The sequence below is a fragment of the Physeter macrocephalus genome, chromosome 19, assembly GCF_002837175.3.
Source record: "Physeter macrocephalus isolate SW-GA chromosome 19, ASM283717v5, whole genome shotgun sequence".
NCBI classification, from domain to species: domain Eukaryota; kingdom Metazoa; phylum Chordata; class Mammalia; order Artiodactyla; family Physeteridae; genus Physeter; species Physeter macrocephalus.
The window spans coordinates 15,829,487-15,845,337 of record NC_041232.1 but is presented as its reverse complement, the minus strand read 5'-3'; the positions used below and the strand labels follow the sequence as shown (position 1 = coordinate 15,845,337).

At 44.5% G+C, this 15,851-nt stretch overlaps 1 protein-coding gene across 2 annotated transcripts in view; it reads right to left on the bottom strand.

The window, feature by feature from the left end:
• Positions 1 to 365: 365 nt before the first annotated feature.
• Positions 366 to 15,851, bottom strand: part of SUDS3 (SDS3 homolog, SIN3A corepressor complex component) — a 315,049-nt gene continuing 299,563 nt past the window's right edge. Inside the window, exon 14 of one of the 2 annotated variants that reach the window (XM_055080658.1) lies at positions 366 to 438. In XM_055080658.1, the coding sequence (XP_054936633.1) occupies positions 381 to 438 (58 nt within the window). In that variant the 3' untranslated portion in view covers positions 366 to 380. Of the gene's footprint in view, positions 439 to 10,154; positions 10,234 to 15,851 lie in introns of those variants that run through there. The other variant, XM_028480816.2, reaches the window with a different exon arrangement.

Below are 15,851 nucleotides of genomic sequence, written 5' to 3'. Positions count from 1 at the left end.
ATGGAAGGTTTTCCCCACCAGCAGATTCACTGGAACAGATCCTTCTGTCACCTAACAGTCTCTTCTCATTGAGCCTCCCCTCCCCCTGCCACACTGTGGTGTTGTGCGTGCGTGTTTGTGTCTGAACACCGCACATTAAGGCTGGTGGAATTTTTTCTCCCAGAAGCCTCCAGTGCAAATCACTGGATGCAAAGAGATACAGGGAAGAGCAGTTTCTGGCATCACACACCCTGTGTGTGATATAAGAAGGCGTGGCCACCTGCTCTAACAAACCAACCCCATGTCTCAGTGGCCTAAGACAATCAGGTTCATTTCCCACTGACCTCACAGTCTGATGCAGATGGACAGGCTTTCCTGGTGGCTCTCCTCCAAGTGATGACTCAGGGATCCAGGCTCCTTTCATCAGGAGCTGCTGCAACCTTGAATACTTCACCACCACTGCAGAAGTGAGGGGAGAGGAACTTTCAAAGAGATGCCCACATTTTAGCCAAGGGCCTAAACCCAGTCATGTGGCTCCAACTTAATTGCAAAGGGAGCTGGGAAATTTGATGTGTGCCCAAGAAGCGGAAATGGGATAGCTGGGCCATTTACCCAGGTTCCACTTTGGCTCAGCCAGGAATCCGGACACATATGGGTTCCCAAAGATTTTGTATATTTTATATAAAAATAAAATGTAGGGCTTCCCTGGTGGCGCAGTGGTTGAGAGTCCGCCTGCCGGTGCAGGGGACACGGGCTCGTGCCCCGGTCTGGGAAGATCCCACATGCCGCGGAGCGGCTGGGCCCGTGAGCCACGGCCACTGGGCCTGCGCATCCAGAGCCTATGCTCCGCAACGGGAGAGGCCACAGCAGTGAGAGGCCCACGTACCTAAAAAAAAAAAAAAAAAAAGTATAGGGGCCAGCCCCTACACATCCTGTCCCAACTTCCCAGCCAGAATGGGACAACAATTTGACAGTTAACCAAGAGACAGGAGAGTCCAAGACCCCTTGGAAGCTTCCCAGAATATTCCCTACCCAGGCACCTGTTACTGAATCAGAACCTTCCCTAGTGGAATCACTCCTTGGACGGAGGAATGGTCAGAAGGTCCCTGTTAAAATGCTCCTTCAGGGGAGAGTCCCTCACATGGATTTGCAAAGTTCTTATCAAATGAGCTCATTGATTGATTCATTCATGTCATTGATGCCTACAGGGGCAAAGGACTGGGGATACCTTGTGACAAGAGTGCCCCCTTGGAGAACGGCAGGCAGAATGCCGCAGGATGAGGATGCAGGATGGAAATGGGTAGCACAGTCTGGTCCTGGGGCCCTAGAGTGGGGGGTGGAGGGGGGCTGATCTGAGGCATTAAGGAGGCACCGAAGGGCTCTGGGTATGAAACACAGGGAGCTAGAGAAGGGTTATTTAGTGATTTTGCCTGAGGCCAGCACTGCCCGAGATGACTTTGTCCTCCAGCCTCCGTCACATCCTCTGGCCTATTTCTTTGAAGATAAGGTCTGGGACTTAAAACCAGAGGCTTTCAATTTATGTAAACAGAAAAACCTTCATTGGCAAGATCTCTGGGCACAGTGGAAAGGCTGGACTGGAAAGAAGGAGGCTGGCTCTGGCGCTGACTCGACCTGGAGATGGTGGGTCTGTCACCTCTCTTCTCGGGGCCTCAGTTTCCCCTCATGCAGGTGGGCCACACTAGAGACAACAAGAGGATTGATGGAGCTGTGGGAAAGCGTGAGGCTCTAGTCGTAGTAAGAGCTGGATTCACATCCTCAGACACACATTAAGCCCATGTGGCCAACGAGACGGATTCACGCCCACAGCCATCCATAGCGCTTCCTCCTGTCTTCCTCCTCAACAGAGGCCAGAAAGCTAACTTCTCACACTTCTAGAGGCTCTTACAGCTTGAGGCAGCTATGGTCTGTGAAAAGATACAAGTCTCTAGGGAAAGCACCCCTCCTAGAATGAAAAGACAAAGCTTCAAGAGAAAGGGTTAGGGGGGACCTTCCAGATGGCAGAGAAGTAAGATGTGGAGATCACCTTCCTCCCCATAAATACATCAAAATTACATCTACATGTGGAACAACACCTACAGAACACCTACTGAACGCTGGCAGAAAACCTCAGACTTCCCAAAAGGCAAGAAAATCCCCACATACATGGCCATGTGGCTGACAGGGTCTTGGTGCTCTGGCCTGGTGGGAGAGCCGAGTTCAGGACACTGGACCGCCAGAGACCTCCTGGCCCCACGTAATACCAATCGGCGAGAGCTCTCCCACAGATCTCCGTCTCAACGCTAAGACCCAGCACCACGCAACGACCAGCAAGCTCCAGTACTAGATGCCCCATGCCAAACAACTAGCAAGACAGGAACACAACCCCACCCATTAGCAGAGAGGCTGCCTAAAATCATACTAAATTCACAGACACCCTAAACGCCACCGGATGCAGCCCTACCCACCAGAAAGACAAGATCCAGGCCCACCCACCGGAACACAGGCACCAGTCCCCACCACAGGAAGCCTACACAAGCCACTGAACCAACTTTACCCAAGGGGGCAGACACGAAAAACAACGGGAACTATGAACCTGCAGCCTGTGAAGAGGAGACCCCAAACACAGTAAGTTAAACAAAATGAGAAAACAGAGAAATAAGGAGCAGATGAAGGAGCAAGTTAAAAACCCACCAGACCAAACAAATGAAGAGGAAATAAGCAGTCTACCTGAAAAAGAATGCAGAGTAATGATAGTAAAGATGATCCAAAATCTTGGAAATAGAACGGAGAAAATACAAGAAATGTTTAAGAAGGACCTAGAAGAACTAAAGAGCAAATAAACAGTGATGAACAACACAATAAATGAAATTTAAAATTCTCTAGAAGGAATCAATAGCAGAATAACTGAGGCAGAAGAATGGATAAGTGACCTGGAAGATAAAATAGTGGAAATAACTACTGCAGAGCAGAATAAAGAAAAAAGAATGAAAAGAATTGAGGACAGTCTCAGAGACGTCTGGGACAACATTAAATGCACCAACATTTGAATTATAGGGGTCCCAAAGAAGAAGAGAAAAAGAAAGGGTCTGATAAAATATTTGAAGAGATTATAGTTGAAAGCTTCCCGAACATGGGAAAGGAAATAGCTACCCAAGTCCAGGAAGTGCTGAGAGCACCATACAGGATAAACCCAAAGAGAAACACACTAAGACACAAATTAATGAAACTATCAAAAATTAAATACAAAGAATAAATATTAAAAGCAGCAAGGAAAAAGCAGCAAATAACATACAAGGGAATCCCCCTAAGGTTAACAGCTGATCTTTCAGCAGAAACTCTGCAAGCCAGAAAGGAGTGGCAGAACATATTTAAAGTGATGAAAGGGAAAAACCTACAACCAAGATTACTCTACCCAGCAAGGATCTCATTCAGATCCAACAGAGAAATTAAAACCTTTATAGACAAGCAAAAGTTGAGAGAATTCAGCACCACCAAACCAGCTCTACAACAAGTGCTAAAGGAACTTCTCTAAGTGGGAAACACAAGAGAAGAAAAGGACCTACATAAACAAACCCCAAACAATTATGAAAATGGCAATAGGAACACACATAACAATAATTACCTTAAATGTGAATGGATTAAATACTCCATCCAAAAGACACAGGCTCGCTGAATGGATACATAAACAAGATCCATATATATGCTGCCTACAAGAGACTTCAGACCTAGGGACACATACAGACTGAAAGTGAGGGGATGGAAAAAGATATTGCATGCAAATGGAAATCAAAAGAAAGCTGGAGTAGCAATTCTCATATCAGACAAAATAAAGACCATTACAAAAGACAAAGAAGGATACTACATAATGATCAAGGGATCAGTCCAAGAAGAAGAGATAACAGCTGTAAATATTTATGCACCCAACACAGGAGCACCTCAATACATAAGGCAAATGCTAACAGCCATAAAAGGGGAAATCGACAATAACACAATCATAGTAGGGGAATTTAACACCCCACTTTCACCAATGGACAGATCATCCAAAATGAAAATAAAAAAGGAAACACAAGCTTTAAATGACACATTAAACAAGATGGGCTTAATTGATATTTATAGGACATTCCATCCAGAAACAATAGAATACACTTTCTTCTCAAGTGCTCATGGAACATTCTCCAGGATAGATCATATCTTGGGTCACAAATCAAGCCCTGGTAAATTTAAGAAAATTGAAATCGTATCAAGTATCTTTTCCAACCACAATGCTATGAGACTAGATATCAATTACAGAAAAAAATCTGTAAAATATACAAACACATGCAGTCTAAACAATACATTACTAAATAATGTAGATTATTTAGTAATAAGAGTAAATAAGAGTATTTAGTAAATAAGAGTATTTAGTAAAAGAGATCACTGAAGAAATCAAAGAGGAAATCAAAAAATACCTAGAAACAAATGACAATGAAAACACGATGACCCAAAACCTACGGGATACAGCAAAAGCAGTCCTAAGAGGGAAGTTTATAGCAATACAATCCTACGTCAAGAAACAAGCAAAATTCGAATTCTATCAAAGATTTAGAGAAGAGCTAACACCTATCCTTCTCAAATTCTTCCAAAATACAGCAGAGGGAGGAACACTCCCAAACTCATTCTACGAGGCCACCATCACCCTGTTACCAAAACCAGACAAAGACGTTACAAAAAAAGAAAACTACAGGTCAATATCTCTGGTGAACATAGATGCAAAAATCCTCAACAAAATACTAGCAAACAGAATCCAGCAGCACATTAAAAGGATCACACACCATGATCAAGTGGGGTGTATCCCAGGAATGCAAAGATTCTTCCATATATGCAAATCAATCAATGTGATAAACCATATTAACAAACTGAAGGAGAAAAACCATATGATCATCTCAATAGATGCAGAAAAAGCTTTTGACAAAATTCAACACCAATTTATGATAAAAACTCTCCAGAAGTAGGCTTAGAGGGAACTTACCTCAACATAAATAAAGTCCATATATGACAAACCCACTTCCAACATTGTTCTCAATGGTGAAAAACTGAAACCATTTCCTCTAAGATCAGGAACAAGACAAGGTTGTCCACTTTCACCACTATCATTCAACATAGTTTTGGAAGTTTTAGCCACAGCGAAGAAAAAGAAATAAAAGGAATCCAAATCAGAAAAGAAGAAGCTGTCACTGTTTGCAGATGACATGATACTATACATAGAGAATCCTAAAGATGCTACCAGAAAACTACTAGAGCTAATCAATGAATTTGGTAAAGTAGCAGGATACAAAATTAATGCACAGAAATCTCTTGCATTCCTTTACACTAATGATGAAAAACCTGAAAGGAAACACTCCCATTTACCACTGCAACAAAAAGAATAGAATACTTAGGAATAAACCTACCTACGGAGACATAAGACCTGTATGCAGAAAACTATAAGACACTGAGGAAAGAAATTAAAGATGATACAAATAGATGGAGAGATATACCATGTTCTTGGATGGGAAGAATCAACATTGTGAAAATGACTCTACTACCCAAAGCAATCTACAGATTCAATGAAATCCCTATCAAACTACCACTGGCATTTTTCACAGAACTAGAACAAAAAATTTCACCATTTATATGGAAACACAAAAGACCCTGAATAGCCAAAGCAATCTTGAGAAAGAAAAACGGAGCTGGAGGAATCAGGCTCCCTGACTTCAGACTATACTACAAAGCTAAGTAATCAAGACAGTATGGTACTGGCAAGAAAACAGAAAGACAGATCAATGGAACAGGACAGAAAGCCCAGAGATAAATGCATACACATATGGTCACCTTATCTTTGATAAAGGAGGCAAGAATAGACAATGGAGAAAAAGACAACCCTCAGAATGGGAAAACATATTTGCACACGAAGCAACTGAGAAAAAGATTAATCTCCAATATATACAAGCAGCGCATGCAGCTCAATATCAAAAACACAAACAACCCAATCCAAAAATGGGCAGAAGACCTAAATAGACATTTCTCCAAAGAAGATATACAGATTGCCAACAAACACATGAAAGGATGCTCAACATCACTAATCATTAGAGAAATGCAAATCAAAACTACATTGAGGTATCACCTCACACCAGTCAGAATGGCCATCATCAAAAAATCTACAAACAATAAATGCTGGACAGGGTGTGGAGAAAAGGGAACCCTCTTGCACTGTTGGTGGGAATGTAAATTGATACAGCCATTATGGAGAACAGTATGGAGTTCAGTATGGAGAACAGTTTTTCCTTAAAAATCTAAAAATAGAACTACCATATGGCCCAGCAATCCCACTACTGGGCATATATCCTGAGAAACCCATAATTCAAAAAGAGTCATGTACCAAAATGTTCACTGCAGCACTATTTACAATAGCCAGGACATGGAAGCAAACTAAGTGTCCATCAACAGATGAATGGATAAAGAAGATATGGCACATATATACAATGGAATGTTACTCAGTGATAAAAAGAAACTAAATTGAGTTATTTGTAGTGAGGTGGATGGACCTGAGTCTGTCATACAGAGTGAAGTAAGTCAGAAAGAGAAAGACAAATACCGTATGCTAACACATATATATGGAATCTAAAAAAAGAAATGGTTCTGATGAACCTAGGTGCAGGACAGGAATAAAGACGCAGATGTAGAGAATGGACTTGAGGACACGGGGAGGGGGAAGGGTAAGCTGGGATGAAGTGAGAGAGTAGCATTGACATATATACACTACCAAATGTAAAATAGATAGCTAGTGGGAAGCAGCTGCATCGCACAAGGAGATCAGCTCGGTGCTTTGTGACCACCTAGAGGGGTGGGATAGGGAGGGTGGGAGGGAGACACAAGAGGGAGGGGATATGGGGATATATGTATACATATAGCTGATTCACTTTGTTATACAGCAGAAACTAACACAACATTGTAAAGCAATTATACTCCAATAAAGATGTTTAAAAAAAAGAGAAAGGGTTTGCCATGTTCCTTCCTGTTGCCAAGGTCATGGAAAAGATGCTTGAAGGTGCAGCAGCAGCCATCATGTAACCATGAGGAAGAAAGCCACACTATGAGAATGAAGAGTAGTAGAGCAGGAAGACAGAGAGAGCCTGGGTCCCTGAGGAAGTTCTTGTGGATGAAATCTTGAGCAGCTGACAGCAAGCCTCTTATTTCACGGGCCAAATAAAACCCCTGACAGATGTGTCAGGTCTCAGTTACTTGCAGCCACTCGCAATTCTAACTAACCTTGAGCCAGTTCTTTAATGCTTTTTAAAATTAATATTTATTGAGCACTTACTTTGTGACAGGCATGCACCAGGCACACTATATTCTGTCCAATTTGTCATAATAACTCATTTCATAAATGCAAAATTTGAGGCTCAGACGGGGTAAGTAATTTGCTCAAGGTGAAACAGCATGAATTTGACCTCTAGAACCTGGGCTGTTAACCATGACCCATGCTCTACTTTCCTGAACCTCAGTTTCCCTATCTGTAAAATGAGACAGCAGGAGGCAGTGCTGTAAAGGAGCCAAGCCTATGGGCTTTGAATAATTCAGAGTGACATCAGCTCAAATCCTGCCTCCACCACTCGGTGCTGTGTGACTTGAGGAAGTAACTAAACCTCTCTGAGCCCCAGTTTCTTTTTCAATAACTGGGACAATCTGGGGACCTACCTCATAGGGTTGTCCTAAAGATTAAACATCAGGTAAAGCTGTGAGCACGGAGCCCAGCAGAGAGCAAGCACTTCTCTGGAGCTGAGATCACCTCCCCTCTCCCTTCTAGCACAGGATTTTCATGACCTTGGCGGCTGGCTGTACATCAGTGAAATATCCGACATCTTTCCCTGGGGAAGAAGGACTACTGTGGCTTTCTAGGTACAGATGACAAACTGAATACAGAAATTTTTCATCTGAAACCAACTCTTTTTTAAAACAACTGTTTACAAGTTTAAAAAAAAAAAAAGGGACTTCCCTGGTAGCGCCATGGTTAAGAATCCGCCTGCCAATGCAGGGGGCACAAGTTCGAGCCCTGGTCTGGGAAGATCCCACATGCCACGGAGCAACTTAGCCCGTGCGCCACAACTACTGAGCCCGCGTGCCACAATTACTGAAGCCTGTGTGGCTAGAGCCCGTGCTCCGCAACAAGAGAAGCCACCACAATGAGAAGCCGGCGCACCACAGCGAAGAGTAGCCCCCACTCGCCACGACTAGAAAAAGCCCTCGCGCAGCAACGAAGACCCAACACAGCCAAAAATAAATAAATGTTTTTTTTTAAGTATTAAAACAACTGTTTACAACTTTGTTTACTCCCAGCAAGGGTTAGATCAAAGCATCCAGCCCCTCCCTGCCGCAGGTAACGGAGGAGGGAGAGAGGGAATCACTCTCCAGGGTGCTTCGCCGGACTCCACGGCTAAGCTCAAAACTTAAAAACCTGCAAATGGGAGGGAAAGGGGGAGGCGCGGAAATAATAAGAAGCCGGTCCCAAGAAGGTTGTATAAAAACAATGAAATCGTAATATTTTCCACGACAGATTTCATCAGTGCCGCCTGAGTGCATTCTATTAAACCTCATTTATTAAATTTTGAGGAACATAATTTAGATATAAGATCCAGGACAGTTTGCAAACCAGCTGAATCCGGACACATCACCGTCCCCGCATGCACGGAAAACAGGCCGTTTTTCCTCTTGATGGTCTCAGGGCTCTCCCTCTACAGTTTGTGTGGGGGAAGGAGACAGTGAGACGGGGTGGGTATGGAGGGCTCCATGCTGTTATTTGCCGTCTTTCTCCCCCCTCGAGCCGTTTGGACTTGTTGGGCTTCCTGCCCTGTAGCATAAACATCTCTGAAGTTGAACGGGCATGCTTCGTTGTGTTCTGGAATCTGCGGGCTAAGAGGAAATAGGTGCACAGGTGCCAAAAAAGCAACATACACGCGCAGCACAAACTGTTGATTTGTTTATCTACGGGTCTCCCCTGAGCCTCCCAAGACTCCCCCCACCCACTCGGAGAATCTCATTTACTGGGATTTACAAAGCAGGAGTTGACCCAGTGGATGAAACAGATGATATTTTCATTCTAGAATTTCCAGGTCACTGGGAAGTCTCCCTACTCCCACCAAACTCCCAGCTCAAAACACTTCCCCAGCCCTGCTTTCTAAAGCCTAAAATGCCCCTTTGTGAAAACCAAAAGAGTTAAGGCATGCCAGAGACTCTATGTTATTTCGTCTATTCCTCTCCTTGGTCCACTCAGGGAATGCATTAGTCATCCTGCTGCATGGAGGACAACACAGACTCAGATTGGTGAAGCCACTTTCCCAGGGTCACTTGGCGATTAAGTGGCAGAACCAGGACTCCAAGCCCAGGGGATACTGTATATGATTTAAACATTCTTTTAATGGCGGGACACAACACACTGACACTCAAATAGAGGAAGGGCAGAAAGTCTTTGTCACTGACAGCTCCAAATGAGAGAAGGCCACCATGCAGGGCCTCCCAGGGGTTTGCACTAGGGGCAGGGTAACATCGAGTTGGAGCTGCTGCAGGGGCACCTTATGTACAGCAAGCACAGCGGGGCTATCTGGGTCTCTGGGGCTCCCTGTGGACTGGCTGGTACTTGCTCTGGCATGATTAGGGCAGGTGCACTGTGACCCCAGAGTGTGAGAGCCCCATAATCAGCTGCTCAAGAAGAGGAACTAACAAGCCTCTAGACAGGGCCTCAAAACTGGGTTAAGACAGCATTTTAAAAATATACATCATATATATTATATATATATATATATATATATATATATATATATATCATACATGTTATAGGTGGGTCTAATTCTGAATCCCTTATCCTTTTCCTCTCTCTGTGCTGAAAATGCCTATCAACCTTGGGGTCACCCATCCTCAAGACATTCACTCGGTCACCTTGTCTTGTTGGCCCCATCTCTGAAAAGTCTCTTGGATCAGTGCCCTGCTCGAGAAAGTTGCACTCAGATCTCTTTCATGAACTACAAGGCCCTTCGAGAGAGCATCACAGGGTTAAGAGAAAGAAAGTGAGCTCAGAGGTCAGCATAGGGGTCAAATTGTGGCAGTGCCACTTGCTAACTGCACGACCTCAGACATCAGTGTCCCGCTGAGCCTCACCTGCGTCTGCAAAATGGGAATTAGAGGATGGCCTGCCGCTGGAGATCGCCAGGAGGGAAGAAGGCAGAGTGTCTGTCGGCAATCCTGGCAGAGAGTAAGTCCTCAGTTAAGATACTCAGTACTGCTGCTGCCGTGATGCCGTCCGCTCCGGCGCAAACCGGCATCTCACCCTCGCCAGCCACGCTCTGCTCCCCAAACACTACCGTGCGTCCTTACGCCTCTGCCTCGGCTGGGATATTTTTCTCTACACCTTTCCCACTTCCCAGCACGTCCTGGTCATGCTTCAGGGCTCAGCCCCACGGTCTTCTCCTCCAAGAAGCCTCCTGGAGCCACTACCTACCCCAGCAGAATCCAGCTCTCCCCGCCCAGGGCTTCCTCCCACCCCGTCAAAGTCTGAACTCGGGCATCTGGTGGGAAGGAAGTCGGGTTCCTACCTGCTCCCCCCACAGTGAGCTACGTGAGCAAGTGCAGAATCTTATCACACAGTGGAGTGGTAGCTGTCTTGATGTATTAGTCAGGGTTCTCCAGGGAAACAGAACCAGCAGGACAGACAGATGTAGGTGTAGATTTTTCGATATTATATATATAGATAGTCTATCAATAGACTATAGATCTATATCAATCTATGTCTATATCTACATGAGGATATTTATTATAGGAATGGGCTCGTGTGATTATGATCTGCCCTCTCGAAGCTGGAGACCCAAGAGAGCCGGTGCTGTAATTCAGTCCACATTCAAAGGTCCAAGAAGCAGAAGCATCAATGTCCAAGGGCAGGGGAGGTCAACATCCCAGTTCAAACAGAGAGAGAGCAAATTCGCCCTTCCTCCACCTTTCTGTCCTATTCAGCCTCTCAGCACATGGGACGATGCCCACGCACATGATGGGCACATCTTTACTCCGTCTACAGATTCCACTGCTCATCTCTTCCAGAAACACCCTCACAGACGCACCCAGAAATAACGCTTTGCCAGCTCTCTGGGCCTCCCTTAGCCCAGCCAAGCTGACACTTAAAATTAACAATTATAGTTGATGAGGCACCTTCGAGTAGCTGCCTTCCCTTTCTTGTCTCACTCCTCTACTCCGTCACCTTCGCTCCTCAACTTGCACTCAAGTTCTTATCTCAGGGGCTGCTTCTGGGGGAATCCAGATTGACATGTAATCCCCGCTAGCCGTGAGATCTGGAGCATGTTACTTAAACTCTCTGTGCCTCCGCCTTCCCTTCTGTAAACGAAAATACCTTTACTTATGGAATTGTATTACGAGGATGAGATGAGCTAAGTTGAGCCTGGAAAAGTGCCTGAAAAATAGAAAACACTCTAAATATTAGGTCTCATTATTCTCAAGATCTAGCTTAGGACCTGGCATATGCTATGCCTTCAAAAAATGTTTTCTGGTTAAAGCAAATTGAATCTCTCAGGATGGAGGAAGGCTGTATATTAAGCCTTTTCATTCCACATTAGTTAGGTTCTTCCAGTTGCCAAGAACTCACTCAAGCAAACACAAGCAAGGCAGCCTGTTTCAAGGATGTGCCTGCAGGAACAGAGACGGGCATCTCTAAGGAACTGCAGAACCACCAGCCAGGCAGACCTTACCAAGGCAGGAGCATAACTGGGGAACAGGAAGGTGTCTCAGATTCCAAGAACAGCCCTAGTGAATGGGTTACCTTGTCATCCTCCAAGAGCTGCAGGGTGTTTTTGTGTCTTCCCTCTAGAGATCTATCGCTCATACAGCTCATCTGCTCCCTCTGTATTGCCTCTCTTTGTACAACTGTCTGGTTCCACTGAGGTCTCTGAGTTTCCAGGAACATCTCTTTCCCCTGTGGGTTCTGATCTAGTTGAGAAATAGTCATAGGAGTCAAACTGGGATGAAGACATCAACTTGGGGGGTGGTAAAGCTGCACTTAGGAGCACAGTGTAGACTTGTGACAAGAGGCGAGAATTCCACTCCTTCCCCCCCAGTCTAGACCTTGATTCTTCCCTCAGCAAAGAGTCTGCTCTCCAGCCAGCCTGGCCCACACCTGCTGATCAAGAAGAGACCTGACGGAGGAGAGAATACAGGTCATCTCACTGCAGAGGAGCAGGAGCTGAGAAGAGACGTTCTGAACAACTCTGAGACCAGAGCTTGACGAAGAGACTGAGCTGGCCACACTCAGGCCTGTTCCCAGCCTCACCAACAGATCATCTATTCACCCCACTGGTGGAGTGAGAAAAGGAGGAGGAGGGATGGACTGACGCCCTCCCTGGTACTTCTAGAACGGTAGAAGTTGTTATTTTAATGGACTATGGCAGACTAGACAGGGGAGGGCTGGAATTTGTTTTTCCTGCAGCTACTAACTGACCAACCTTGCCTGTGTCTATAGTTCAGATTCCCAGGAGAGAGGACCTGATTAGCCCAGAGACTCATCTTCATCTCTGTTTGAACAGCTAGTCCATAAACAGCTAGCTCAAAGGCCATTGGCCAGCCTACCCTTTAGTGCAACCTGAAATTGCCCTGTTCATTTATTTATCATCTTCCCACACCCCGACTAGGGTGTTCCTGAGGGACAGGAATCTTGTCTGTTACGGTCATTGTTTCATCCCCAGCATCTAGAAAGGTACATGGCACAAAGTAGGAGCTGGATAAATATTTATTGAATATAAGATTGAATGATTGATTAATGCAACAAATAAGTGAGTGAATGAACAAACCTAACAGGTTTATAAAAAGCCCTACCTACATCATTGGAGCCTCTCCTCTATCACCCAGGGAACTCAGCTTCAGCCGGCAGCTTGTTTAGCCCACGGGGCAAAGTCCCTCAGGTAATGAGACCCCACTCACCTAGAAGGCAATTGAGTGAGTTTCCATTGTCATGGCAGCGAGCCTCTGATCCCCATCAAAGCAACTCAGCCAAGTGTTCCTTCTAACCACTGAAATCTTTCTGAGAGATGTTCTGGCCAACACAGTTTTCTCCATCTTATTCTATTTCCAGGGAAGTTTTAGCCCTTCTTGAAACTGGACCACTTCTCTGATTACCTGCTTCTTAATCCAACTCTGTCTACACCAGTACCCTTGATTAACGCCTTTCCCACAGGCAATACAGTCTTTCTCCAACTCACTACCCAGGGCATTATTTAACAGAAACCTAAACCCAGCAAGCTAATGAAAACAGCTCTTGCAAATAATCCTTTAAAGGGGTTTTAAGTACCCAGTTCCTACTAAACTGATGCAAATTAATGACCTTTAGGAGGCTTCTAAAAATTCACTATTCTTTTACCCAGAATGGAGTAGCCATGAGGTCACAGATAATAAGCACCAAAACAAATCAGTACCAAGTTTAATCACTGCTGAGCCTGATACAGTGTTAAAAGGGGAGAGTGCCCTGGAGAGCTCTGAAAAAGGAGACCTCAGTGTTGCTAAAAGAGGTAGACGGGGATGCCCCAAAGGAAGGGACTTTGTCCCAATTTCCTCAGCATTGGTCAGAGGGGCTGGGAAACTTAAAGGCTGAGCTATACTCATGAATAAATAAGACCTCCAGGGCCATTGTGCAGATCAGAGATAAAATGTAAATGTAAATGTAAAATGTAAATCTGCACATAGCAGATGCTCAATAAAGGCTAAATGTTGTTATGATGAAAACCACACACTGGTGCCTGTGACAGCAGGGAGCTGGAGAAAGAGGGTCAGCCCAGGGGCAGGGGTGTCTTGGCACCAAAGGGCTTTTGTGTACTCAGTAAAGTGGAGGCTTTGGAGCTATGAGGTTTACAGCTCCAGGACATGCATTTAAGGGCCCCTACAGCCAAAAGGGCCAATTTAGGACCTTCCTAAATTAGCTGACTTGTTGAGAGGGCAGAGCAGAGGCTTCCTCTCAAGGGAGCAGAGGTCAGGGTGAACCTCTCCAATTCTGTGAGTCTACACTGGACCAGAAGTGTCTTTCCTTGCATTCCTCTTCAAATTCACAGTGTACTCTTTACCCCTCTCACCATCCCTGTCCTCTGATTTACAGCTCTAGGTTTTCCTCCTCCAGGAAGCCCTCCTAGACTTTTGTAACCTATGTACTCTTTTTCCCATCTCTCTATCCCTATGACATTCACAGTCTGCAGCAAACAGTCTAGCCTCCTTTTTCCACTTTACACCTTACTGGTTTCTGGTACGTGAGATCTGGGATCCCTCTTTTTTTTTTTTTCTTTTTTTAATTAAAACCCCGAGGCTTATTTATTTTATAACTGTAGGTTTTTACCCCTCATTCCCCTTTACCTATTTCTCCCAGTCCCCATGCCCTCCCCTCTGGCAAGCACCCATTTTTTTCTCTGTGTCTATGAGTTTTTCTTTTTTTGATTTTTATTTTATTTATTTTTTGTACAGCTCGTTCTTATTAGTTATCCATTTTATAGACATTAGTATATATATATATATATATATATATATATATATATATATATATATATCAATCCCAATCTCCCAATTCATCACAGCACCACTACCATCCCCCCCACGGCTTTCCCCCCTTGGTGTTCATACGTTTGTTCTCTGCATCTGTGTCTCAGTTTCGGCCCTGCAAATGGGTTCATCTGTACCATTTTTCTAGATTCCACACATATAGGTTAATATTCAATATTTGTTTTTCTCTTTCTACCTTACTTCACTCTGTATGACAGTCTCTAGATTCATCCATGTCTCTACAAATGACCCAATTTTGTTCCTTTTTTATGGCTGAGAAATATTCCATTGTATATATGTACCACATCTTCTTTATCCATTCGTCTGTCAATGGGCATTTAGGTTGCTTCCATGACCTGGCTATTGTAAATAGTACTGCAATGAACATTGGGGTGCATGTGTCTTTTTGAATTATGATTTTCTCTGGGTATATGCCCAGTAGTGGGATTGCTGGATCATATGGTAATTCTATTGTTGGTTTTTTGTTTTGTTTTTTTTTGTTTTGTTTTTTTTTGCGGTATGCGGGCCTCTCACTGTTGTGGCCTCTCCCGTTGTGGAGCACAGGCTCTGGACGCGCAGGCTCAGCGGCCATGGCTCACGGGCCCAGCTGCTCCGCGGCATATGGGATCTTCCCAGACCGGGGCACGAACCTGTGTCCCCTGCATCGGCAGGCGGACTCTCAACCACTGCGCCACCAGGGAAGCTCTATCGTTGGTTTTTTAAGGAACTTCCATACTGTTCTCCATAGTGGTTGTATCAATTTATATTCCCACCAACAGTGCAAGAGGGTTCCCTTTTCGCCACACCCTCTCCAGCATTTGTTGTTTGTAGATTTTCTGATGATGCCCATTCTAACTGGTGTGAGGTGATACCTCACTGTGGATTTGACTTGCATTTCTCTCTTTTCTCCATTGTATATCCTTGCCTCCTTTGTCATAGATTAGTTGACCATAGGTGAGTGGGTTTAACTCTGGGCTTTCTAACCTGTTCCATTGATATATATTTCTGGTTTTGTGCCAGTACCATATTGTCTTGATTACTGTAGCTTTGTAGTATAGTCTGAAGTCAGCGAGTCTGACACCTGCAGCTCCATGTTTTTCTCTCAAGACTGCTTTGGCTATTCGGGGTCTTTTGTGTTTCCATACAAATTTTAAGATTTTTTGTTCTAGTTCCGTAAAAAATGCCATTGGTAATTTGATAGGGATTGCACTGAATCTGTAGATTGCTTTGGGTAGTATAGTCATTTTCACAATATTGATTCTTCCAATCCAAGAACATGGTAT